The following is a 27039-nucleotide window of genomic DNA, read 5'->3' as shown; positions in this document are numbered from 1 at the left end:
GAATGATTTAGTTAAATGCATTCGTACTCATTTATTCTAATCAAAATTATAGTGTCAGAAACAGCGTGGGATCCATACCGAAAATAAAGATCATGGGTCTTTTTTCAAAACATCAGCTTTTAATGTTGGGTGGGCAAGGATAGGAACCACCTGGTCACAGCTGGTGTTTACGTACGAGGGGAATTTAAAAGCTCGTACCGGGACAAGGTGTAAAGTGTTATTGTTTTTTTAGTTCGGATCAGATTTTTTTTATAAACCGATGAAAGTCCTCTTTGGCTCAAATTTCTTTTGACAAACATATTGACCGTTACCGTATGTTTTTTGCCTTGGAATATAGAATAACATTTTTCACCAAAATTTGCCAATATATTATAATAAAACTTAGTAGTAAGTACAGGGGGAACAGTGACACTCAGTCGTCTCCACAGTAAATTTATTAGGTTTTTAAACCTTTTTAAAAAATGCCCAACATGTTTCGAGCGCAGAAGCAGCTCATCATCAGGGGCTAGTAGTTAAATGTTAAATGTTAAAAATTATACAAAGATAAAAATATATAAAAGGAAACTTACCTAGTACCGAACTATAAAATTAAGCTGTCATTCTGTAAAACATAGATTTTTTACATTTTTTACATATAATATAATTTGAGTGTTACTGTTCCCCCTGTATTTGTACAGCTCCACTGAGTGAAAATGGACTACTACTTCAATCTTAGTAGTAAGTGCATAGGGTTTATGTTTGTTTCAATTTTTCGTTACTTTTAATTAAAAAATTCAGGGTGGTCAAAAAGACCTCTAAAAACGTAGTTTCAACTGTTAGAAATATTGAGCTTTGAAAACTACGGAGCATACATACTTTCCTATATTAATTTAATTTTCAATTGACATTGGTCGTATTGAATCATATTATTCTCCGAACTACTTTGATATCAATACTTTGAAGTTGGGTATAGAAACCCTGTTTCTACTACTACTAATCCTATTCCTGGAATTATTCAGTGTAATGCTTTTATTAATTAATTAATACCCCACAATTCCAAAACAAAGTTTGAATTGAAATTAAATAATTCTCTTACCATCATATTCGATTTTCAAAAATTGGACGCACCAAAAGTTGTTGTGTACTACGATTCAACATTCGGTAGCAAATTTAAATGTTTGTTTAGTGAAAATCTATGCAAATATCAAATTCAGTGACAGTTCATATTTTTGTTACCTGGTGTTTGGGCATTTAAAAGTGGTTTGAACGTAAATGGTGATGTTAAGCGTAACAAAGTAAATACTGATGATTATCTTGGCATTGCACTAAAACGCTTAATTTTGAGGGTAACAAAATTCTCAAAAGCAAATAAATATGTGCGTTTATTGCAAATGTTTGCACTTGTTATAGTTAATAGTACAATAATTAAATTTTAATCATAATTTTTGGGTCAACTAATTTTTATTGCGGCTCAAGTAATGACCGTTATCATACGCAATTTGGACAAACAAATTTGAGTTAGACATCGACGTCCAATTAAATAAAATAAGTTTATCTGACTTCGGCGATGACCCCAACAACTGTCGGCATCGCAGCAGTTAAATTTATAATAAATAACCTCTTTGTTGTCGATTTTTCCTTGAATTTTTATAAACAAAACCAGTTGCATAAGCTTCTGTTTATTTTTTTCCGAAAAACTTACCCTCATGTTTGCTTAGAGATCTTCTTTTACTATGTCGCTTCATGATTTTAAGTTTTCACTAATTACTGTCTAAACAATTTATTGAAGCCACCATGTCACCACACAATTTTTACAGTAATGTAAATTGTTGTAAAACACATGTTCAAAAATGTTCCTTCACTAAAGTTTAAACTTTGAGCGCGAGATACGAATTCGAAAGCGCGAACTGCACAATACAAGAACCGATTCGGATAGGACAAGAAGTCGAAAACAAATGACTATCGCTCGAGATGAGAGCGCGCTATTGGTCCAAGCACGCGTGCTGGAAGAATTTGAGTAAAGAACTCTTTTTACTTAGCTTTAGGTTGCAAATATCTAACCCCCTAAATGACATTATCTTCGTTATCTGGGGAAGTTGAAGGGCGTCGATACGCGGCTTATCAAATATTCCGATAGTGACATTTCGATTATTTTGGGCTCGCATTCATTTCGGTTTTCTCTAAGGGTTATAAAGGTTAAAAGTTTTTTGGCGCCGGCTGTGGGTTATATGCATATTCAAACCTAAAGGTGGATGACCGTATACTTTATAATATGGTATATTGTATGGTTTGATATTAATAAAAATTTCTTTAAAGGCAAATTGGTCTAGGTATATCCTCTAGGACATGTTACAAGCACATGCCAATTTTAGTTAAAAGGGTCTATTAACTTTATTATAAAATTAGCCCCAAGAGTTCTTAACAGACATAATTCCCTCCAGAGATTCAATTTTCCCATAAGACCGTTTTCTTACTTGGTCTACAAAAATTATGTGATCGATTAAAGTAATATCATCAGAATGATTCATAAGAGATTACGATCAAATGACAGAATTCTATCGAATCAACTTGATTGAGCAAGTTTTGAGGTAGTTTTAGACATATCCAATCGGATATTTTTTCATATAAATTACATATCCCCTCGTTTTAGAAATGCTGAAATTTAATTAGAAGTTCTAATTCCGGTTTGTATACGCAAATTATAATAATGCCACTAACTTCCGCAACATGTACAGTTCAACTTAAGATTGTTTTCAATTTGCATAAATGGCTCTAGATTCCGTAAAACTTTTGTGGGACTTTAAAGTTTGCGCTATGTTCCATAGTTCTGTAATTCTGAGATTTGTTTTAATCCAAACGGTTTTCTCTTAAAAATATCATTTGGAGTTGGTTGGTGCATGTTTTGCCTTAAAAAACCCTTTTACACTGCTGCCTGAATTGAAATATATTTTTCTTAACGAAAATTTTAATTTTAAAACTTATTCTTGCTTTGTAAATGCTCTGTCGCAAATGAAAATTTGATTTTCTGTTTAGAGCACAACAAGCTTGGATCTTCTTAATTAACTTGCATGCCAACAACGAAAAGGTAGGGAATTTTGGGTGTTACTACAAAAACATTATTTATTTCATTCAGGTTTTACAAGGGTGGGCGTGTTGTATGGCAGACCCTTAAAATAGGGCCCGCCCTAAAACACACACAATACTTGTACAGTTAATATTGCGTTAATTAAAAAAATAAAAACAATTTATAGTATTATTTTTATAGTGCCATGGTGCACTTGCGATTTAGAGACGTGAAGACAAAATAAAAGAAAAAATGCAGAAAAAGACAAACACAAAGTTATTTGCCAGCAAAAACCACAAAGAATGTCTGATATTAATCCGAGAATTCAACAAAATGCAATTGCTGACATTCCAATTTAGTTTGATTTTTCGTCTACCGCAAAATTATTAACATTAATGACAATTCTTGCTATTTGTTCAGCCTTTTCCAGGTATTTTGTAAGGCAATCTTTTGTTTGATTCAAATTCTCCGTAAACTCAAAGCATTGTTTATTGAAAAAGTAGCTTTATAAGTTTTTTAACAACCCACGCTATAAAAATCTCCAGTGCGTCCTGGAAAAACATATTTTCAGGAAACAAATGATTTGAATCTAAGTTTCTGTCCATCCTGGAAGGGAACAATAATCAGTCTGTTAAATTTAGAAGGCCTGGTTGTTTACTTCACGTCAAGAAATTTAGTTTGTACAAATGCATATGTGTATTCTTTTTGAAGGATGTCAAATATAATTTAAAACGTCATAGAAATTACCTAAGTGCCTTAAAAAATTACTACTATTGTAATTTGCATAACGTATTGTAATTTAACTTTGCCAATAATTTTAAATTGTACATGCAATACGAATTAATTTTGCTTGTCGTTCATTTTGACATTACCAAATCTAATAACCAAAATATTTCAGATATTTGATGATTGACAATACGTATTGTTATTATAACACGTTTAACTCCGATATTACGGTGATTTATGAGCAAAATGATTGAACATGTGGGCATTAATGGATTTGCAAATTAATTAAGTACAAATAATTAGTAACGACTTGAATTACACAAGGTTTAAAAGTAAAGAGCCATAAGCATCATTGAAGTTTTAACAATATGTACAGAATTTTGAACATTTGATGGAAATGAAACCACATGGCTTCCTAGCAACATAAGTTTTGTTTGATCCCGCCTTACTACTTAAGCAGTCCTTGTATGTATCCAAATTCCCCTTCTTTCAATGATCTTCAAAGGAAAGAAATTCGTAAGTTTGACAGTAAAACCTTCTTTTTCATATTCCCTTAAGACTTTCTCTGGTAAGCCCCTTTTGATTGTTTTCCAGAATTTTGACGAACCATTTTCTTTTTAAATCTTTGTGATACATAATATGTGGTAAAAATTACCTTAAAATGGGATGACGTACCAATGTAATAGACAAGTAAATATTTTGAATGTAACAGAGCCATCATCCGTTCGAACTATCATGCGGAAGCAAAATTTAAACACATTGACCCATTTTTTTTTTGTTTTCAAAAATAAATCCAAAGCGCCGCATTTCCGACAATTAGTGGCACGATTTAAAAGTTAAAAGTCGTTAGTTACTGTTATTGTAATGTATCATGAACGCGTAAACATTTTACAATACCCGAAGTATTGAAGATGGTTTTCATAAGTGGCTTTTATTTAGATAAGAAAGACAAACACACCCAGTAATAGACACAAACAATAGAATTTGAGGAAGGAGCTATTACGGATGTTGGTTTACTTACACTTATTATTTGTTTATTTAGCTGAGGGGCTTTTTAAAAATGAACACACGCTCTTTACAAGCTTTAGGTAGGCTTAAGATAGGAAAATTACGTTATAATTTAAGCCTTATCGTAAAACTACATTTTAGTTCACTCATTTTCGTCAGCTGATAAACAGACTGATCAGCCACCTATTAGCTGCTGCATATTAAATATAGCTTTATTATTGACAATGCAGAGTCCAAGTAATGTTGCGCCCTAGATAATAATGTTTATTTAGATAAGCCCGGAAAACGAATTCAGTTCCAATCAGTGAATCAAGCCAAATATTAATTTGCAGAATGTACAGGGTTTGTTTCTATAATTTACCAGAATCAAAAGCCATATCAGTTATTAGTTTATATTTCTCATGCATATCTAAATAGACTTTAATGCACTTTGCGATGTGTGTGTAAAATGCATAACTACCATCTGAAAACTAAATGCTTCACTATAAAGCCACAGAAAATATAGGCTGACTCTGTATAGCCATTTTGCCCCAGCGTGAACCCAAATTTTCTTTCGTTTCCTGGTTCGTCAAAACGGGATTAGTAAAACAAATCAATGGAACTTGAACCGCGATTGATTCCAACTGGCATAACATAATAATAAAGCGGTACGTAGCTTTTCCGATATGCTATGACGTAAAACAATTGCTGACGACCTTAAAAAAACAGAAATTTTGGAGTTTCCTTTTCCTAGGACAAGGTGTCGAATTTTTTTTTTCTCGTTCCTGGTATGTATGCAAACAAATCCGATTAGGCTCAAAATAGATAACGTTTGAGAAATACCACCCCTGTATAGTATTTCAGACTAGTTTTTTTTACAAATATCGCTATATAATTAACACTAAGTATTGTTAACTTAAGTTATTTCCTTCTGAAGAAGTAAGATTCCAGAGCAATTATTGGAGATTCGAAAGCCAATGTCCATACCGTTGATATCATAACCGAAATCGTGTAAACCATTGTAACAGTTTTTATCTGTAATATTTAGCTGTATTATTGATTGCACTGTGCAGTAAAAAAGCTTAAACTTACCCCAGCAAATTGACCAGTCTCTAAGAGGTTTTTGGAAGTCGCTGACACGTAAGTGACCAACAAACCGTGAATCAAGTATATGCAAAAAGTCAATTTGCTCAAAATTTGCACTAGGGGAGTAGTAAGGAATGAGTTGATAAAGCCTAAAAATACGTAATTAAGGTTTTTGTAAAAAGCAGGAAGAGTTATTAGTAGAATATTCCATTGTAAATACTCTACTACAAGTATGTTCCACATTTTTCCTTTTTTCTTTAACACGAAATCATATAACTTGACTTTATTACGAGTATATTATACATGTAAATTAACATTTTCCTACCTCCATGGCCATAATGGCAGGCATAAACAACCCAAGAAAGACAAACCGCCCAAATAGTCCTCAATGGAATGAAGTAAAGCCTATAACTTATGTCATCTGTTTCGAGGATCATTAATTGAGCTTTTTTGAATAGAAAAACAACTGAAAGCATTGTTCCAATAACGCAACTCCAAATCACTAGGAGTGATTGCTAAAATATGATATTTTAGTTATAAATTATGTGATCTTCATCATCCATTTCATTCGTAGTTATGTATAGCTTACGTTTGTAAAGACATGTTTCATATAACTATTTTTTCTTAAGAAGATCCCCAACATAAAACCAATAAAATAACAGGATAATCTGACATGACTTTCATATTCACTAAAAAAGAAAAAAATTGAGATGCAAGAAAAAAAATTAGTCATGTTACGTACTTGTCATAGTCATCGTAAACGTACTCCATTAAAGTGGGTACCAAAGTAAAAACGACATTAAAAGCCAACATCGTTGACATCATCCATTTAAAACTTCGGTTTGCAATCATCAGTGTCACGGGAATAACTACTAGCAATGACACTAGAAATAGTTGCCAATCTGCCGAGAGGTACCAAGTATGCGGCAAACACTAACACAGGTACTACTTTCGATTTAAAATAATAAAAATTAACATTAGAATAGCTCACCAAATTCGAATAATTTACATAGTTTTGCACATATAATAAGAACGACCACCAGTTCTTGAGGCACTTATCTCTTTCAGTGACTATTAACGATTGATACATGGGACCGCTACCCATATACCTGGATATGGTAATTACTGGAATAAAAATGGCCACTACTACGGGAGTTAACCTGAAATATATCAAGTGTTAAAAATATCCTAAACTTAAGTAAAAAAACAACCTGATGTATCTATGCAGAATCATTTGTGGGACTTTCGTAAAATAATTTCTTAAAGAAGGACATTCTGTCTTGAAAAACTGGTAAGCTAACAACATCCCTGAGATAAAAAAGAACGTATCTACAGACAAATATGCTGTTGTAATGTAAAATGATCTCCAATCTAGCATAAACTAAAAAGAATATTTTCATGGTTCCATTCCATTATAGCATAACTTACGTCAATAACAAACTGTTGGTTTGTCACCGGAAAAGTCTCCTGGTATTGAAAGGTGTGACCTATAACAATCCACATGGTGCTAATAACTCTTACGCCGTGGATGACTTGAATATGCTCTTTCGTGGGTTTGGACAACCTAAATAGCTTCTTACCGTTGTGGAAAATTGAAAATGTTTGCCACAGTTGATTTGGGACATCTACAAAAAAGTTTAAGTGCTGTACCAGCAATGTTAAAACCACTAAGATACCTTTATTGAGGAGGTAATAGTATAAGTCGTAGCCGCTTGACATTACTAAGACTGCAGAAATCAGTGAAAAAAACATGCTGAAAAATCATTATGAATGTATTTTAAGTGCGGAATATTGTAACCCTGCTTACATTGTCATATAGTCGCTCCAATCGAAGGGTTTATGATACTTTGTAGTGCAACTATAATCGTTGAATAACGGATATACAAAGCTTAAGTTGGCCAGCTCCAAAAGATACTTAGCTGGACATTGATCAGGCAAACATGTGGCCAATTTGTACGCTTTCTATTATCCATATTATTAATACTGTTCATAACACTGTGTACTTAACTTACATCAACTACATTAGGGTCTAAAAGTGACGTAGTTGGAATGATCAAACTGGAAAAGCAATATTTTCCTAATACTCTGGTACTGTTCCCATTTAATTCCAACTCTACGCATTCATCGTAACTTCCGTAGTCTATCGGAGATTTTATCAACATTCCAGTGTAAGGAAATTTAGAAGAAGCGTCTAGCACTAAAATAAATACGTTTAACAACTAAACATGTAAACTGAAACAGATTGTACTAACTTCTTACTCTAAAAGTGTCATTGGCACATATTTCTTTTAGTTGGTCAAAACATTCATCTTCCAGCTGCTGATCCTTGATCCACTTGCAAGCTTCTTCTACATTGGCGTTGTTCAAAATTGTAGATATCAAGTCTTCTTGACATCTTACAGCTAGCACAACTGTTAATATTAAAAGCACACTGAGGTTTTTCATATTTTTATGTAATACGAGTTAATAACACTTGTCAATGGTGTACACTGCGATTTTACTAGCACAATACGTTCCAATTTCACTTAGTTTTATTTATTTTAAAGGAAAATGCAAACAAGAAACTTTATCTGAAAGAAAAATGTTTTGCAGTAGTATGATATGATTGTTAAGATTATTTGAATACGCGTCAGAAAAACTCCTGTATGATTCAAATGTTTATCAATCTGGTGAAGCAAATTTTGCAAAATGTTTCTTTTCATAAGGCTTCTTATTATTTACTGAGAAGACATTCTAAATTTGATATAAGTCAAAATATTATACCGGTAACACACAGAATCACTCTAGTATACTCGTAAAATGCTTGTAATGATCAACAATAAGATAAGAATAATATAAAGTAATATGTATTTAATGCCTTGATTTTGCAATAACGAGTTTTATTGTAATAATAAGCATTGATGGTAATGAAAGAATAAATAAATTATAAAAATTCAGTGTTGGAATGACTTGACAAATGATAGAAAAAATAGTTTCAGTAATTCTACACAACAACCTTCTACTTTATGTCTTTATTAGTTTCGTGTTTGAATTTGTCAATTTTCAAATATTTAGTATGAAGCAAAAATTTACCTAAATCAATAAAAAACACATGGTTTGCTCTAATGTAGAAAACATCTACAAAAATCAAAGTAAATTCGGATAACGTAGCAATGTGTTTTAGAAAGGTTTTAAATGTGATGTTTGCTGCTTTCTTTGTCACATTCATGCGATTTACCTTACTGCTACTTTATTACGTCACCCCATTTTACGTTAACACATTTTCACATAACATTACAATAAACTATTAATTTCTACATTTCTATAATTTACATATATGTTGTCCAAAATTGACATTTTATGAAACGCTATTAAACTGACAAAACTCCTTTAATTATTGCACACTCATATTTACACGAAAAAAACCTATATAGACATAAACTTAAATAGGCTTACCTACTGATAAATATTCCTCAAAACAAGAGCGCTTCACAGAAAGCAATGGTGTAACCAAGAAATACAAACATACTTATATAGGGTGGATGTAAGAAAACTTTCACCTGAATATTATGTATTTCATAAAATATCGACTGTGTATTTAATCATCGACATCAGAAATATAAGAAAGTGCATCTTCTTTGACCTCTTCTTGTAACGTTTTCCAATCCATCATTCCACAGTCAGTCAAATATTTTGGTGGTTCAATTTCAGGTTTTCCTAGCAGAAATTCACAAAAGGCCCTTGTTGATCTGTTTAAAAAGAAAAAGGATTACTGCGGCAATTGATTTTTTTTTTCAAATAATTAAAATATACACGTGTAAATTCAAACTAACGAAATAACAAATTATTTTACAGTGATTCGTCTAACAAAGAATTTTAGGTATTGGACTGAACTTGATTTTCAGTTTCAAATTATTTTGAAAATAAAAACTCCATTACAGGGTAATGAATAAACGTGTTTATTGAATGTCAAGAAAAATTGGGTGATTTAAATTGAAAGCGAATGGGGTTGGGGTTATAGTGACAAGTATCGAATTTTATTCAATTTAAAAACTGTAAATATAAATCAAACCTGAACAAAAACATACTTTAAATGTGTTATTCCTTGCCACACTGCAGCCATAGTAGCTAGGTTTTCTGGGACCTTATCACATGTAATCCATTTTCGGTAGTAGTTTTCAGCAGGTGGACGAACTTGCATGCCCTGTGGCAAATGAGTTCCAAATGCCGTATAAGTAGTCTTTTTCTTACTAGCCTTGACATCTCTTTTTATTTCTCTTCGTAATACTGCACGTTTAGCTTGCTAGAGAATATTCAAATTGTTTAGAGGGTTATTAAAGTTAGAATATATCCAACCTTGGGTACATGCTGGGCATCAGCTACTTTCTTAGGCACTGAAGACAACTCCTTTACTACAACTTTTAATGAAGAAGCAGCGTTGGCGTGGAAACCAACTTCGAACATTTCTATCACATCTTGTACTGTTAGGGATAGTTCTTCGTCACCTCCTAAGTCTTTCAGCCAGTTAATAAAGTCTGTTGCAATCTGCAAATTACCATGCAGAGTATCTTGTTCTAACACCCTGCATCTAATAACATACCTTTTCAGTTATAGCATCGGCTCTCTGATTTAAATCCATCTCTTCCATTGATAGAGGAGGTAAACTTCTCCAAACGGCAGCTCTGGACGGTTTTCTTTTGAAAAAATCCGTATACATTTTGCATTTTGGGGGCTCTTTTGGTACACTAAGCGACTTATTGTAAACTATTGTCAATTTTTAATAAGAACATACTTACAAATCATCTGCTAAGGTTTTCTTCTTGATCACAATTCCTTCTTGAACTTTTTTCAACTCTTCTCTATCAATTAAGCTCCTTTAAACATAAAAATGTTTCAAAGCTTTACCTTCACCTCACTGTTCAGAACTTACACATTTGTGTTCCTTTTATCCGTTCCACTTGTTTCACTGGATTTATTACGAGCCGTTTTCAGTTCTTTTAAAAAATTGTCTTCTGATACCACGCCTAACTCGTCCTTAAACTGTCTATTACGAGTAGGGCATATTCTTAAAATTTTCATTAACAACGACCAACGAAACACTCCTTGCAAAACTGAGTATTGTTCTTCAGAAGGCTGTAAATTACATCATAGTCAATGTGAAAAAAGGCCAAACATTTGCAGGAAATTACAATAGCAGCATCTGCTTCTAAAAGCTCAAAAGTGCGGTACCACCATTTGCGAATTTCAGGTGCATCCCTTTCGTATTTGTTACGTAAAACAACTCTTTTGCATCGTCTTGTTAAGCTGTCTTCTGTACCAGAAGTTCTGTCCCGTCTTATTAAGTAATTTGCACTAAAATTATCTGGTACTTACAGCTTAAAATCGTTCAAATCCACTTTGCGTAGCAATATTTCCAAATCATCTATTCCTGGAGGTTCGGTTATCCTTTTCTGTAGCTCTTCCTGGTTTGTTGTCCATTTCGAGTCTTGAGTGACCCTAGATAGATTAGCAGATAAATCGCTGACTGTATTTGACGACATTATTGTGAAATTGATAGCTGATTAACCTTATATTCATTGAATGAAAGCTAAAACGTCTGGTCGATCGGAGTAACCAACGTAAGTTTTGTCAATATTTTTTTAATTTTGTGGTTAATAGGTATAGTGTATTATTTATACCACTAAGGTTCAACTATATTTAAATTTTTGGGTCAACTTTATTTAAAATTCTGCTTTGAACAGCAAGTTCTTATTTAAAGAATATCTGCACCAATTTTCACTCTTATGTTGTGCAAACTGCAGGATAAATAAAATCAGCAAAAGCAAAAGCAAATCACAAAGTTTAGATTATCAAAAATTATGCAAATTGACCATATTATGAGCCAATTTAAAACAGTGCTGACTACTAAAAATCAATTTGGCAATTGCCTGACAAAAGATGTATGTTGTTCACTCAGTACTTTGTCAACAAGTTACAGAGGACGTTTAAAAGTAAGATTTATTCTAGGAAATGTTACAGTTAATAAACATGAAACAATCATGAAATCTTCATATAAATAATAACTTTTTTTGCAATGCAAGATTTTGAAGTTTGAATATCAACTAACAGAGGGAATTAAAGCTTCTGTACCTTTACGGACATAATGGTATTTTCTTGGTTAGACATTTCCTCATTAAGCGTAAATCAGGTGCAAAATTAGATAATAATCAAGATCTAAGCGTTTAATTCATAAAAAAAGCATTAAAACCATTAATATAGTTACTTTGCGCCGGCAAAAATTGCAGGAATGTACACAATCATTTATTTTTAGCAGGTGTAGGGAGTTCGATCGATCACTGGTTTTCCCTGGAGTGCGTGAAAAGTCGATATGTTTTATAGTCAGTTTAAAGACCCTGTTGAACATTTGTCAGGACGTGTTAAATCGGGTTATCCGTACCTAACTGTGTAGAATTTCATGTGTATAGAATAATACCGGAGTTCTGATATATGTGTCACATATGCCATGTTACTTAAATAAAGTTTAAACAGTGCTTTTGTAATGTGACTCAATTTTAATTAGAAAAATGAGGAAATAGTGTGGGATTGATCAATAAAGTTTGTAAGCGAAACGCAATAATTATTTAAGTATGAATTTTTTTATTACCATATTTGACAGATCTGTTGATATGTCTTACTTATTGCTACTTTAAACGGTAAGGCAATTTTTTTCCTAAAAAGACATCGACATTTTATAGGTATATTTCTATAACAACATCTAGCTTTCTAAAAAATATTACACTTGCTTTTGTACATACATAGAATGTTTTTAAGTTTTCTAAAGGCCTTTAAAACAACTTTAGGAATCTTACCATTTTTAATTAGGTAGTTTGTTTCTTATATGTCGTTGAAACACCAAAAAACAAGCTAGAAAGGGATTTCTGCATTTCAGTATCTCTCCTTGATCAAAACCATCTAATAATGGTACGTAAACACAACTTTCTCAAAAACTTGGAACAATAATAAAAAGCACTTTAATATCACTGCATTTTAAAAATATTGATAACAAAACAACGTAATAAAAGTTTGAAGATAATATTGAATTAACAAATTGGAATCTGATAAGGATGATTCACTTGTTCCAATAAGTAATAATGACGACCACAGTTAGATTATCAATCCACATAAAACTTAAGGAGCGACTACACCTGAACATAAATAAGGCACCATTACATTGAAGCATGTGTTGTAAGTGATAGAATGATCACCTTGTACGAATGGGTACTATTTGGAACTATTGTTGGTGGATTTTTATTAATTTTCCTGGCACATATTATTTTAAAAGGTAAGTAGCAGCTTTTTACGTAGCAAATAACAAACATTTAGTTTTCTAGGTTTCATGCGCTGATAAAGTTGTTTGAGGAGTAACTGGTGTTTACGTTGATGTAATACTTAGACGCTCGTCTTTTTTATTGTTATTATTATATTACCAGTTTACCGATAATGGATCTGGAAATCGAAGTCAAGTTTGCCAAACACGTAAGTGCCAAATTGGATACTAAAATGATTATTTTGCATTAGATTATTTACAGGCATCAATTTGGGTGTTGTCTTACTTTCTCGGATACTTTCAACTATCTTTAGCATGGTTAATTATTCCTGCTGTGCTACACCTGATAAGGAAGCACAACGATAAAAGACTGCTCTTAAGAAGAAAATTTGTTAACAACTTAATCAAGGATAATGAAGAAGAGGTCATTTCTCATGTTTTACCTGAGCTGCCTTCATGGGTATAAATTCAAATAACTTTAATGTCTACCATTTATAAATCTGTTTGGTTAGGTAATGTTTCCAAATGCAGAAAAAGCACAATGGTTGAACAAAATTGTAAAGCAACTCTGGCCTATTGTTAAGAACTACATTCACGATATTGCTAAAGATCTACTTGAAGCTAAGTTAAATAAGAAGATAAAAAAATATGGTTTGTCTGGACTAACTGTAGAAAAACTGGTTTTAGGATCTACGGTAAGGTTCTTGGTACAAATGCTTGCGACAAGTTACTTAATTACTCAGCTCAGTCTTGGAGCTCTGTAATCTGTTAGTGACAAATATATCACAGTTTTTCGTTTCTATTGCAGCCCTTTCAAATTGGTGGCATTACAGTTTTTGAAAATGTCTCCAGTGATGAGATTGTCATGGACGTAGATTTTCTGTAAGTTACTTTTAATTGTTTTTAAAGCAAATTAAAAAAAATATTTGTTTCATACAGTTATGCTGGTGACTGTGATATTACCATTAAGTATAGTAAAGTGACTGGTGGACTCAAAGATTTTCAGGTTTGTCTTGAATTTAAAGTTTCTCTTAATAAAAGGTTTCTTATAGTAATCGTAATGTTTTAGATGTATGGAAAGTTGCGTGTAATCTTGAAACCCTTAATCGACCAACTACCTCTAGTAGGTGGAGCTCAAATATTCTTTTTGAATCCTCCAGAAGTGGGTTTCAGTTTAGATGGTCTTGCAGGCGTATTGGAATTACCAGTTTTCAAGTAACTAAAGAACAATCTCAAAATTATTTACTCATAAAATGTGATAATTTTAGTGAAATGCTAAAAAAAGCTATCTTGGATACTATTTGCTCCACTATAGTACTGCCGAACAAGTTTCCCATTAAATTTAGTAAGTTGGTTTCTAACTACAAGATCCAAGTTCCTGAACCAAAAGTAAGTTTAATGTGTGCAAATGAGATTCAATTAGTAAATTCTAATTTACTAGGGAGTTTTGCGAGTTCATGTGATACAAGCTCGCAATTTACTAAAAAAGGACATCAATATCAGTGGAGATAACACTTCAGATCCATATGCAATTATTAATGTTGGTGACCAAGGATTTAAAACAGCTATTGCCACTCAAACTGATAATCCAAAATGGGATTTTTGGTGTGAGGTACAGTGATTTCTAGAGTCTAGTGATTTACATTTACAAGGTTATTTCTAGTTTATTGTTGAAGAAATAGAAGGAGTGTATTTGTTTATCAAATTATACGACAAAGATTACTTCAATGAAGATGAATGGCTTGGCAAGTATGTATTTGCATTATAATTTATGTAATTGATTTATCAGCAAATTGATTTTTGTTTCATTTCAATATGCAGAACCACAATTCCATTATCTTCGTTAATAGAAGAGTCGACAGTGGATAAGGTGAGAAATACTGCAAATAAATCATGATACAGTTAACAACTAATAAGAACTTATAGTGGTGTCAACTTGAAGGGACTAAGCAGGGAGAAATTCATATTAGAACCACCTGGCTGACATTCAGTAAGAATTATGATGATCTAAAATTGGTAAGTTTCCATGAAATACCTCTATTTCAGTAAAGCTTTACTTTTGTTGTTTATCTAGAAAAATAAAGCTTTGCTTTATTTACAATTTTCACCTTTTAATATAAAATGAACAACCCCTTTCAGACTTTAACTGAAATTCAGGAACTCCAAGTATCCAATCTCAGCTCAGCTCTGCTGATCCTATTCATCAACTTCGCAGAAGACTTACCGGTAAAAACACTTTTAGCTGACGTGTTTATTAACACATAATTGGATTTTCTTATCAGGCCACTAAGAAGCCAGACAGCTGCGTACAAATTACAGTGGGAAAACAAGAAAAATCGACCAAACCTTATAAAAGCCTGGCAATCCTGCATGGGAAGAAGGATTTTGCTTTTTGGTCAATAATCCGGAAGATGATTATATTGTTTTTAAAGTGGTAAATGAAAAAGATGATCAAATTTTAGGTATTTGGATAATTATTATACGTTAGTAGAGTTAATGAATCACATCATCATTATAGGTGAGTTTATCTATAGTATTAGCGCCCTTTTTGGAGAGATCAATTTGGAAATAGTACAGCAAACCTTTAAGCTAGCTCAATGCAAAAGTGAGGGAAAAATCAACCTTTCGATGGCTTTAAAGGTTTCTATACCTTTTTCTGCTATTTTTCCTTTTTACGCTCAATAAACTGTTGCAGGTTTTGGTGAACGAAAATCCAGAAAGTTGGGTTATAGAAGATGATAGCGCTACAGGTAAATTTCTATTATTACTTGTAAGTCACTTTTAGTGCCTATTATAGGAGTTTCAGAACAAAACTCCTTAGAAATAATTGCACCTGATCGAAATGTGGAAAGTGTTGAAAATGTGCCTGAACAATCCAACTTGTCCGAAGCTTCATCGGTGTCAAGTATTATTGAAATCGATAAGAATGATAATGTAAGGTGAGTCGATAATTATTTTTAGTTTAAACTTATTTACATTAATAAAAATAAACTATGTTTTGTCTAAAAACTGCACCCAGTATTACAAGCTTAATAGAAAACTATGTAACAGTCGTTTGAAGGATCCTAGGCTATCGTCTTGCCTTAATCAAACATAATTTCTTAAATAACAATACGTAGATTAGTAGTAGCTTATCAAAACCTGTAAACAAAAGATAAAAAAAATTGATTGATATATTGTAAATCCAATAACAGTAGTGAAATACTAAGCGGATAATTAAGGAGTTACCTTAAGTGCGTATAACCCACAGCCTAATGGAAGTTTATTCCAGGTAAACTCCACATAGCAAAGTTAATTTTTTTGCAAAAATTTAAAAGTATGTAAGTTTAATTTATTTTTTAGGTCTGACATCATTTCTAAAGCCAAAATCAAGCTCACTTTAAGGTACAGCGTACAAAGGCAAAGACTGGTAGTTGTAGTTCATCATATTGAGTAGGTTCATGTACTTTTTTTAGTTAAATTGTATTAAAGTAATGGTACAAATTCTAGAGATATGCGTTTTGATGAGACAAAAGGAATTTACGTAAAGTTATATTTACTACCCGAAAGACATAAGGATACAAAAAGGAAAACACAGGTAAGTCTGTTTTTACAACTTGTTGATGAATCCTGTAATTATTATGCCTCTCTGGAAATTTGGTAAAAAATAACGTTGACATTATCTTTACTATTATGAAAAATTGTAGTGTCAGTTCTGTTTTCCTTTTCCCTGAATGAAGATAACAGAAGGCTATCACGTAACCGTTATTTTTGTATTACCTTCCATATGAATATGATCATTATCGTTCAGCTTGCAAGTATTACTAAAACAAGTACTTCCAGGTATTTACTTGAAATTTAGAACACATAAGGTTAATCCAAACAACAAACGCTTTAAAAATCGGATAAAAGATTAATTGTTAATTTCGTCTATTAAAAATATGATAATGATAATATAATTAAATTTTTCATCTGTGTATTACGCTTTAGAGATATTGGACTGATTGTTTTAATAAGTGTTATGTACAGGATTGATTGGTTGACATTTATAATTAAATATTTGTTGTAAAAGCACTTTAAAAATTGTTATCACGACAGCACAGGGTTAAATATGAAATACAACTGCTAACTGCATTTGATAAAATTGCTCAACTTTGCTGAAACTGAAGCTGTGCTGGTACTAATAAATAACAGACGTATTTTAATATTACTGCGATGACTGAAAAATAATATAGATATTATACCATTGTATGCCATAATATACTTTAATGCTAACAGTTAGTAAATCAAACATTTTTCAGATCATTAAAACCGTCAGAGATCCTGTGTTTGATGAAAGTTTCGAGTTTGTCATCTCCCAGGACGAATTGGCTAATAAACACCTTGAAGTATCAATATGTGAAGAAAAAGTTATAAAAAATGAAGACATTGAAAAGGTTGCTTTACTCAAGGTAAGTTTTACTTTCCTGGTCAATAAATTTTTGTATGATTTCAGGTGGTGATCGATTTGGACAAGCTAAGCTTAGTTTTACCTCACACAAGACTTTTTACATTATACAAAAAATCACACGAAAGCTAATCAGTAGGCTTTTGTACTATATCGAAGAATAAAACCTATTTTATATATTAAATGTTTATGTAATGTATTAATAAATATTTAAACAGTTTTATTGCACTTTTTTGGAACGGAAACAGTGATTGGCAAAAAAAGTACAATCAATATTTACCCTTACATTTAACGTTAAAAGTAAGCGGTAATAAAATTATACAAAGTAAATATGTTATTTTCTCTAATTCTGAAAACACAATACAAGATAGTCTAAAGAAAATGTTTCATGCTTATGACTAATTTATTAATATCCTTTTAATTTTTAATTTAATATTTTGGATATGTGTTAAAAGTGAATTTTTTAAGCATTTTACAGTATTCATATCAATTTGTCTGTTCCCCAAAGCCAATTCCTAAATAATACATAATATAGGCGATTCACACTGCATAAGATAAAATTATCACACATACAGTAAAAACTAAAACTAATTTAATTAATTATACAAAGTAGTACTATGTTTAGTTTAACTCTTATAAAGTAAGTACCTTACTTAACCTCCCCACCACCACCTTAAGCTAAGTTGTAGTACCAACACAGTACCACCGACATTTGAACCATAACGAGCGCGAAAACCTTTTCACCCGGACTTAGGTCTGAATCTCAACAATTTTTTTTTCAACTAAATCATGTTTAATTAAACCCAACAATATGCGTTGGATATTTTCATCGTCATTTATTGTAATTTTATATTTTGTGGTGACCAACACTCAGTGCGCCGAAAAACTAAGCGGATCCAATAATAGTCATGGAATTGGTTTGTTTAGTTTGAGAAAAAATTTGAGTAGTCTATTTCGAACAAAAAACTACCCTTCGGACGAAAAGATTGAGTTGAAACTGGATAACGACAGTCAAAATGGGGAAGAAAGAGCAAGGAAGTGTTTGAAGAATGTCACGAAATGTTTACAAGAAGGTAAGTTGTTTTATTTGGCTTTGGTAACCAGTTGATATTAATTGTTGTCACAGGATTTTGTTTTTGATGTACTTAAACTTGATGTTTTTTTGATGAACAAGAAGACAAAAGCAACACAGTGAAATTATATCAAATTTTAAACCCAGTTCAGTTACATTTATGAATATATGACATTTTAATTCTTAATAAAAACAGTGTTTAAATTTTGTTAAATAACTTTTCTCGGATTGAGAATTATATATGTCAGTGCCAATTTGACAGATCAGAGCTATACTTTGTCTTTTTTTAGACTTAACAGAAATTTAATTTGATAGTCAAAAAGCAGTCACCAATCTCTAAATTTTAAGTTTGTGTTTTTACAGAAAATTTTCAACAAAAGTTGAAATTGTATCAAATCCAAAACACAAACTTTCATATTTACGTTAGGTGGTTCATTCACACTTTATTTCAGGAACACAATAATCCATAATAAGCAATTTAAGTGCATACCAGCAACATTACCAAGACATTATTCTGTTTCACGTCGTATTAATGACCGACACTCGAAGAACCATTTGAACATTAACATTGAACTTGAGTTCCAGTCTTACAGACTTAAATGCTATACACTATTTCATTAGTAGATAATTGTTTGTTATTAACACATTTTTGGTATTCGTCTATCAATGACAAGAACAACCATTTTGATGGTATGACAACCTTGGTTCGATTTTGGTATGAGGTCAATGATTTGTATGAATAGGTATTTGCTGTTACACTATTAATTTACTAGAGTAATGCAAAAGTGCAATTTTCAAATGACTGTAATGTTGTTTAGTTGTTTAATGCTGATTAATTGTTTGCAGTAGCTAAAACCGCGTTTGAGTGACTTGATTATGGTAGATAATGAAATAATTTTAAAAGAACATAAGTAGTAGCGTTACGATTATGTTTTTTTACTGTGGTACTATTATTAAATAAATAAACTAATTTTATTTATGGAAGATTATATGACGATTATTTAATACTCCAATTGCAGATTCAGGTGGTTTTAAACATCGAATATTCTCATCAAGTCGAACAGCGTGTCAGGAATAAATTTTGTCGAGTCCTTTACTTTTTTGGACGCATGAGGTCACCCTGTATGGTGAATTTTTGACAAAAAAATATTTCAGAAGACACTCCAAGTGACTTTGACTCTAAAAAAATCTACATTTGTACGCAAACACCATGTATACAAATAAATAACTGCACATTTACATAGAAAGGTTATTTTAAATATAAAACCAATTATGGTCAGTTTAATTGGAGATAGTATTGTTTTTCTCGAGCACCTTATGCAACTGCAACATTGAATTACCAATCCCCAATGCGGTGTCAGTATAATCTAGGTAAATGTCATTATTGTTTGTAGTACTCTTATCCGAACAAACTGGGGTTAGGGATAAATTAGCGAAGGAGTAAAAGTTTTAGTTATTATAAATTAAATCACGGCTGTTAGTTGAAGGTTATATTGACTTAACAATCTACTTAGAATGAGTGTTATGTGAACTAAAAATGTTCCAGTTAATGCATATTATTTTGTTTAATTGTTTGGCTTGTAAATAATAAAAAAATCGATAATATTTGAGTTATAATAAACAAATAGAAAAATTTCTTAAATCTTAAGTATTCCTTCACATTTTGAAGAAACAGCTTTACAGCAGATGAATTTAGCAAAACTACTTCAATGTTTTAGCAAATACACTACCACCCTCATCAAAATACACTTATTTGCCGGTTATATAATAAGTAAATGATGAAAATGCGTTACTAAATGTGTCAAAGCCGGAAGGTGAGCTTAATGTTACGTTACTAATTTGCTTAAAATTATATTGCGATCAACGTCAACTAATTTATTGCATATTGATACGATGTATGCTCTACGATGATGTCCTAGTTCGTACTTACTTCAGAAGGTCGCGTAGACATCCTAATAACCAAAAAACTAAAAAGTGTTTAACCCTACTTAGACAGTAATTTGCCAATTAAATTTAGTGTGTTATACGGAAAATTAATTTCTACCAATTCTTTAAAATTGACAGTAGATAATATTGATAAAAAAAGTTCCTTAAAAAATGCGTCGCAAAAATCAAGTATTTACATGGAAGATAACAAATATATTACTTGAAGTCTTTTTCCAAACCAAACCTTTAATTGTTTATTCTTGAGTATATTTTATATTTTTCAGCAACTGGTGTCTCTTTTAATTATAATTTTGTACACGTGTCAATTTATTAGTGAACAATTTACGTCACAACTGCTAGAAAAGTAATAAACAATTTTGTTCAAACTAAAGATTTATAGTTTTTCCTGTCAAGACATGTAATTTTCGACAATAATCGTTTTGTGGTTAAAAAAATAAATCTTAATTGCTTCACTGTTTTAGTACTGTTTAAATAATTATTATTACAAAGTTTCCTTCTCACTGACAAATAAATGTTTAACTTCACAGTGAGTACCAATCACAAACTAGGATCACTCCTGTGATTTACGCAAATACTGCACATGTAGACTTAATGTTCAATTGTTGCAATTAAGTTTTATTTAGTTCCCATAAGTGCGAGCAATGTCTCAATCAGCTTAATACACTAAAATTGTTTTTTTAAGTATATGCATTTATGTCAAAGAAATCCAACAAAACGACGCATTAGGAAAGCAAGTAAGTTCAACATCGGTTGCCGAATCCTACTGAAAAAATTAAAATTCAGCACCGTCCGTTCTTGATATTCAAACTGCATTGCATTGTATTGTATTTAAATAACAATTTTATTGACTAATTACTTTGGCGTAGAGCAAGCCGAGCAATTAAGTAAAAATGAATTGCCTACCTAACGTGTGTCCTATCGCCTGACAAACAATGAAAATCCTTGGTTTTTCCATTATTAGTTGAGAAGTAATATTTATGTATCCTTATTAGAAAAACGGAACGTATGAATTAGGACTGAGTGTAATAAAAATTATGGATGGAAGCAAATATTGCTTTCAGGGGGCAGGACACTATGTGGCATCAAGCAATAGACTTCCTTATTGATGAGCATCCAACATTAAAAGGCAACATATTTATTTGCAGATGATACTACTGTAGTAAAAAAAACTGTTAAAGTTACAGAACTATTTAGTATTTTTAAAACTAAATAATCCCTCTGTGCACACAAATTAGAGAGTACTTAATATGTACAGGGAAATCAAAACCGTTTAACACTTTCACTCATATATTACGTGTGTTTAAAATCAGTTTTATCGACTGAAAGTATAATAATTGATCAAGTGATGACCTTAGATGTATACTGAAGTTATTTGAATCAATTTTTAAAAGCATACTTTAATACGATTGTATTCTACTTTATTAGGGCATTCGACCTCGTCCTTGTAGAAACGTGAGAAGGATGTGAAACTGTGCATTTCCGGTAGGCGTTTGTACCTTAATAAGTTGATCATATCAATTATTATTAATCAATGATATAACCATAGAGATTGCAACAATAATGTATATTAGACTGTAATATATAGTCAGTAATAGTATCTTAACATAACAGCATGCATGTATGCATACATTAGGTAGGGATCTCCCCTTCAAAGTTCAAAACACTACAGGCCAGGGTACTCCTTATAGTTATTTTGATGAGTGATGTTGGTTTATGTAAATTGCAAACTGACGCAAAGTGGTTTTTCCTTTGCCATTTTTTTTTTCATTTATCGTTAAGCAAAAGAATTATATTACGGCCATGACTTCTTACGTTCAATATCATTCAGTCCAGAACAAGATATCTAAAATATACAGCAGTTGTAAAGCAATTATTAGTGAAAATGTGGTATCTAATCTGGTCTATGGAAGAAATAATTGTAAAATGAATTGTACTGAAAAACTCATTTTCTGCAGATTTGACAAAACAAAATCTTTTGGTGTCATGGAAAATATTTTCTTGTTTAATTAAGGGAAATAATATAAGAATATTAAACGCTTAACAATTCATTTTATGAGAGGATATTTGAGGTTCTTTTCTTCGGTTCGAGCTTTCTGAGATGAAAAGTCATGCAAACCTTTTTTAATTTTGCTCAAAAGCTTCTAAGCTTACCAGACCAAAGAAATTCCTAATCATGATTCTGACATAGAACTGTAAAGAATATTCTTTCGTTCTTTATTACATACCTACGGAGTATGAGGAAGTTCTTTTTAAAGTTTGTGTTCCTGTTGTATAATGTAATTAATAACAAAGAAGTTTTGTATCTCTAGAGGACTATTTTAGTAAAGTTAGTAAAGCTTTGTTTTATACGTCCTTGGTACTAAATAATGGATTATGTCGTGACCTAGCAAAAACATAATAATTTGTCTTTAAGATACAAAAATATACTATTTTAAAACATACAATAACTTCTGTAATACTAAAATAATGAAAACTTTTATGCGGCAACAACACTACATATTAAATATAAAAGTAAAAATAGTTTTCTTTATCTAGTAAAACTATTATTAATATTTGTAGAAAGATATCTTAAATATATTATTTCAAAAAAATAAAATAAAAAGTTATGCGATGGCCGGGAATCGAACCCGGATCAACTGCTTGGAAGGCAACTATGCTGACCATTACACCACCATCGCACGATGAAAATAAAGGCACATACGGGCGTTACTTACAGCTTTTAACAGATTTACTTTGAAATTTGAAGTGAAGTAAAATACATACCAATAATAAAATGTTCAAATAATTAGAATGTAAGTAAAAAATGGTGAGGTTTTGTTTTTTGTTCATCAATCCATTTTTTAGAATTTAAGTATTTACAAATTTTACGGAATTATTAGTGTAGTAGAATTATTGTATGAAACATAAAAAATACGCACTTTTGAAGTTGTGTACGTGTTAAAATTTGAGCAGATATAGGTAGAGTCTTAATCGCTACAGAAAACTATAGTAGCAGTGTAGCATAATGTAAATTTGTGTCCAACAAGTCACTATTACTTTCATACATTGAATACCTAAATAATGTACTTGTCAATATCCACATTTCTATCAATGTAATTACTCCGCTTCGCAAACTACCTACATATAGTTCAAAAACTACTACTAAATACCTGAAAGATGTTATAAATACATTGTTTACACAGTTTACTATTCACTCTTTTGTACATTGTACATTATGAAATAACTGGCTTGTGTGTGCGTAATGCACACATTTATAAAATATTGTTTCTATTTTCAGATTTTACACATCATCCTACATCAGAAAAACTCTTCAAACTAGCCTCAACATCGCAACCACCATTCGATCTAAGTCGTGTTCCTGGGGTTAGCCGTTCTTGCCAAATCGATAGCGAAAAATACCTTGATGATCTACGACAATTCAAACTATGGGCATTAAAAGGTAAAACGTTGCTATTTAAAAACCCAATAGAATAATTTCAGACAGAAGCCTCTATAGATAACTTATTTCGGTATTTTCATATTGCGATTACGCAAAAAGCTAGACGACATTCTTACAAGACAATACCGCGTAATTACGCATCATGCATAATTCACACCGGCGTGCCGTAGAATTGTGATATAAAAATTAGTGACGTATTTCATCCTGAACAAAGCCAAGATTTTTGAAATGCCCCCGTCACTAGGCTTTACAATTATATGTGATCTGAATGACAATCGCAGAAACTCTAATTGTGGATTTTCCCGGCTAATAGATTACTTTATTTTAGTGTATGATTCATCAGCAAAACTGCCATCGGGATTATTAAATGGAAACGTAAACCAATTGGGAGATTTCGATATGTGCTTATCGGCGCAATCTGATGATGGAGCTGTTAAGGGTCAATACTGTTTAGCTTCTTTAGAAGTACAAATGCCAAACAGTCCATACTTAGCCGGGTTACACAAACTAATACAGTCACACTATCATTTTAAAAGCAAACTGGAAGATGTATGTAGCGACCAATAAAAAATGATATACTAAATTGCTATAACAAAACAATTTCAGCCAGGACACAGAGTACCAAAATTTTCTAGTATAAACTGGGCATTATGTGTGCCACATTCTTGCACACCTGATGATGTAGCCAAAGGCTTAAAAACGTCCGTTCAAAAGCTAACAGAAGGTACCGAACTGAAGATTAGATCTGAAGTAGATCCAGCAATGTGCCGAACCTCAAACAAATCTCAATTACCTTGGTCTACAATAGCAGCTATGTAAGTTGATAAAAACAGCCTTTTTAAATCATTTATTTTATGTTTATTTTAGCACAATATTCAGTTTATTGATCCTATTTGAAGTTTTCGCCACACTTTACGACAATTTTGCAATTGCGCCGCAAAGTAAGTTGTTAACAAAATCAATTTTTTTCTATACTAAATTACTAAAATGTGATTTTAATTTTTAGGCAAGTGGATTACAAGTTTTTCCTTAACGAAAAACATTAACTCACTAGTTGCCATTCCCAAACAATCAGCAGGAGATATACGAGCTGTCCATGGAATTCGAATGATTAACGCAATCTTGCTAGTGCTAGCCCATAAATCAATGGCGGTACATTTTATGCCTTATTTTAATAGAACTGAAGCTGTCGAGGTACTTGAATATTTAACCAGGATATTGACAGTGAAATTTCATTGTGCTATCGCTTTCTAGTACTTTGGAAAACCAATTTCTCTTCTTGGTAGAGCCGCCAGTCTGTACACCGACCCCTTTATTATGATTTCCGGACTTTTGACTTCCTATTCCCTGATAGGAAAGCTAGATAAAACTGGGAAAATCAACATATTTCAAGAATACGTTTCCAGGTTGTATAGGATCGTTCCTACTTTTGCAGCTTTAATAGGTGAGTATTACAGTTTTGATAAAGGAAGAGAGTGAACTAATGGCAAATTTAATTCAGCTTTTTGCACTTTTATCTTGCCTTGGCTAAGTGATGGACCCATGTGGAACCTGGTGGTCACTCACCACTCAGACATCTGTAAAAAGTATTGGTGGAGAAACATGTTATTTATCCATAACTACTTTGGTTTTAAAGACATGTGCCTAACTCACACCCATCATTTAGGAATCGATACTGAACTTTTCTTTATATCACCTTTTATGATCTACGGTCTCTGGAAATGGCCAATAAAAGGATCTATTTGCCTTACCTTGCTTGCTGTATTGTCTACTATAGCAAGATATTATGTTACTTATGAAATGCAATTATCCAATTTTGTCCACTTTGGTACTTCGTAAGTTCTAGCAAATATGCTCATCAGTAATATATTTTTATGTATGAATTTGGTAGGGTTGAGCAACTTTTCGATACAGCCGACAAAATGTATATTTTGCCTCCACATAGAGTTACAGTTTACATCATGGGATTGTTTACTGGATATATTTTGCGTAAACATAACAATGTGGTGCTTACAAAGGTTGATAGATACTTAAAAAAATTTGCTACAAAAATTTGAAAATTTTTTTTTAGGCACAAATTCGGGTAGGGAACGCTGTTGCTCTATTTAGCTGTCTTGTAGCTTACTTGGGACCAGCTTTTATGAGCAATATTGATTATGTTTACAATCCTAGAGATGCAGCATGGTACGCAGCTTTCTCTCCAATTTTATGGGTGGCTGCTTTTTGTTGGGTTGTTTATACAACCCAACTTGGATATGGCGGTAAGAGGTTAAATAACATCAGTAATTAACTTCCTAATGAAAACAATTTCAGGATGGCTTGGTTACCTGTATTCTCATCCAATTTGCACACTATGGACCAAAATCTCTTATACAGTGTATTTGACACAATTTCCAGTTTTCTTCTACAATGTGGGAGTAACACGGTCAACTCAAGAATTCAGTTTGTTCACCAACATGTTGAACCTTCAAGAATATTCATGGATTTTGGGACTTTCCGTGTTATTGACAGTTCTAATTGAGATGCCGTTTCAAAATTTAAGAAACCTCATGCTTAAAAGGACGGTTATTAAAGGTGTAAAAAGCTCATTTGAAGAGAAAAAAGTGTCATGAGTTCATAAATGATACATAGTGATGTGATATGTGTTCAAATTTAGGGCTAAGCTTATTGATTTGCGCCGTGTAGCTTAAAACGAGATTTTTCAGAATCTGGTTCAATCCTAACTAACGTTTTAACTACCTCCTATCATATACATACGTAGGTTAAATATCATAAGGTTATAAGACTAATATCATATTTACAGTAGATCTGTTAGTGTGTTCTTACAGACTTTTGATGAAATTATTGGCACTTTTTCTTTATATCCGTAAGACATAAACACATGCCATTGTAAAACTGCCAAAACATTTTGTAAATAAATTATTTGTACTACAGTTTGACCTTTTTAATACTATAGTCTGTCCTAAATCCAGTAGCCTATATTCTGTCTATACGGGGTGGCATTATGTTTATTTATAATTTTTAAATT

At 31.9% G+C, this 27039-nt stretch overlaps 5 protein-coding genes and 1 non-coding gene across 7 annotated transcripts in view; 2 read left to right on the top strand and 4 right to left on the bottom strand.

Annotated features, from left to right (window-relative positions):
- Positions 1-1984, bottom strand: part of LOC145728609 (BDNF/NT-3 growth factors receptor-like) — a 36930-nt gene extending 34946 nt beyond the window's left edge. For both annotated transcript variants that reach the window (XM_081978986.1, XM_081978987.1), the window contains exon 1: positions 1682-1984. In XM_081978986.1, coding sequence (XP_081835112.1) covers positions 1682-1724 — 43 coding nt within the window. In that variant the 5' untranslated portion in view covers positions 1725-1984. The remainder of the gene's footprint in view (positions 1-1681) is intronic.
- Positions 1985-5155: 3171 nt separating this feature from the next.
- On the bottom strand, positions 5156-8514 carry LOC145728607 (nose resistant to fluoxetine protein 6-like). Its single transcript, XM_081978982.1, has 12 exons — positions 8095-8514; positions 7855-8039; positions 7650-7804; positions 7519-7595; positions 7271-7467; positions 7054-7223; positions 6834-7002; positions 6585-6775; positions 6432-6531; positions 6168-6357; positions 5849-5991; positions 5156-5791 (listed from the first exon to the last, which is right to left on the bottom strand). The coding sequence occupies exons 1-12, from the start codon at positions 8285-8287 to the stop codon at positions 5678-5680; spliced, it is 1884 nt and encodes a 627-aa protein (XP_081835108.1). The 5' UTR covers positions 8288-8514; the 3' UTR covers positions 5156-5677.
- Positions 8515-9375: 861 nt separating this feature from the next.
- On the bottom strand, positions 9376-11617 carry LOC145728614 (uncharacterized). The gene is made up of 8 exons (XM_081978994.1): positions 11195-11617; positions 11011-11146; positions 10752-10954; positions 10618-10695; positions 10422-10566; positions 10178-10366; positions 9910-10124; positions 9376-9570 (listed from the first exon to the last, which is right to left on the bottom strand). The coding sequence occupies exons 1-8, from the start codon at positions 11359-11361 to the stop codon at positions 9420-9422; spliced, it is 1284 nt and encodes a 427-aa protein (XP_081835120.1). The 5' UTR covers positions 11362-11617; the 3' UTR covers positions 9376-9419.
- A 1044-nt stretch (positions 11618-12661) lies between these two features.
- LOC145728637 (extended synaptotagmin-2-like) lies at positions 12662-17773 on the top strand. The gene is given in 22 exon segments (XM_081979027.1): positions 12662-13142; positions 13192-13336; positions 13390-13587; positions 13640-13822; positions 13936-14009; positions 14067-14133; positions 14197-14342; positions 14396-14516; positions 14569-14739; positions 14791-14876; positions 14949-14997; positions 15054-15143; positions 15267-15353; positions 15410-15565; positions 15568-15589; positions 15646-15767; positions 15823-15877; positions 15925-16066; positions 16470-16559; positions 16617-16704; positions 17408-17542; positions 17602-17773. Coding segments are annotated over 21 exon segments (2202 nt in total). The 5' UTR covers positions 12662-13142; positions 13192-13300; the 3' UTR covers positions 17686-17773.
- Positions 17774-18256: 483 nt separating this feature from the next.
- LOC145728603 (O-acyltransferase like protein-like) lies at positions 18257-26944 on the top strand. The gene is made up of 11 exons (XM_081978973.1): positions 18257-18626; positions 23850-24011; positions 24340-24560; positions 24618-24826; positions 24879-24952; positions 25018-25205; positions 25266-25455; positions 25513-25846; positions 25903-26029; positions 26083-26272; positions 26325-26944. Exons 1-11 carry the CDS (start codon positions 18365-18367, stop codon positions 26621-26623), a joined length of 2256 nt encoding a protein of 751 aa, XP_081835099.1. The 5' UTR covers positions 18257-18364; the 3' UTR covers positions 26624-26944.
- TRNAG-UCC (transfer RNA glycine (anticodon UCC)) lies at positions 23179-23250 on the bottom strand. The gene has a single exon. It is a non-coding gene; the product is annotated as a tRNA-Gly (tRNA).
- Positions 26945-27039: the final 95 nt, after the last annotated feature.

The sequence above is a fragment of the Ips typographus genome, linkage group LG4 (assembly GCF_016097725.1).
Source record: "Ips typographus isolate SLU linkage group LG4, UJ_Ityp_2.0, whole genome shotgun sequence".
Taxonomy (NCBI): Eukaryota; Metazoa; Arthropoda; class Insecta; order Coleoptera; family Curculionidae; genus Ips; species Ips typographus.
The sequence above is the reverse complement of the archived record's forward strand: the minus strand, read 5'-3'. Positions and strand labels throughout refer to the sequence as shown.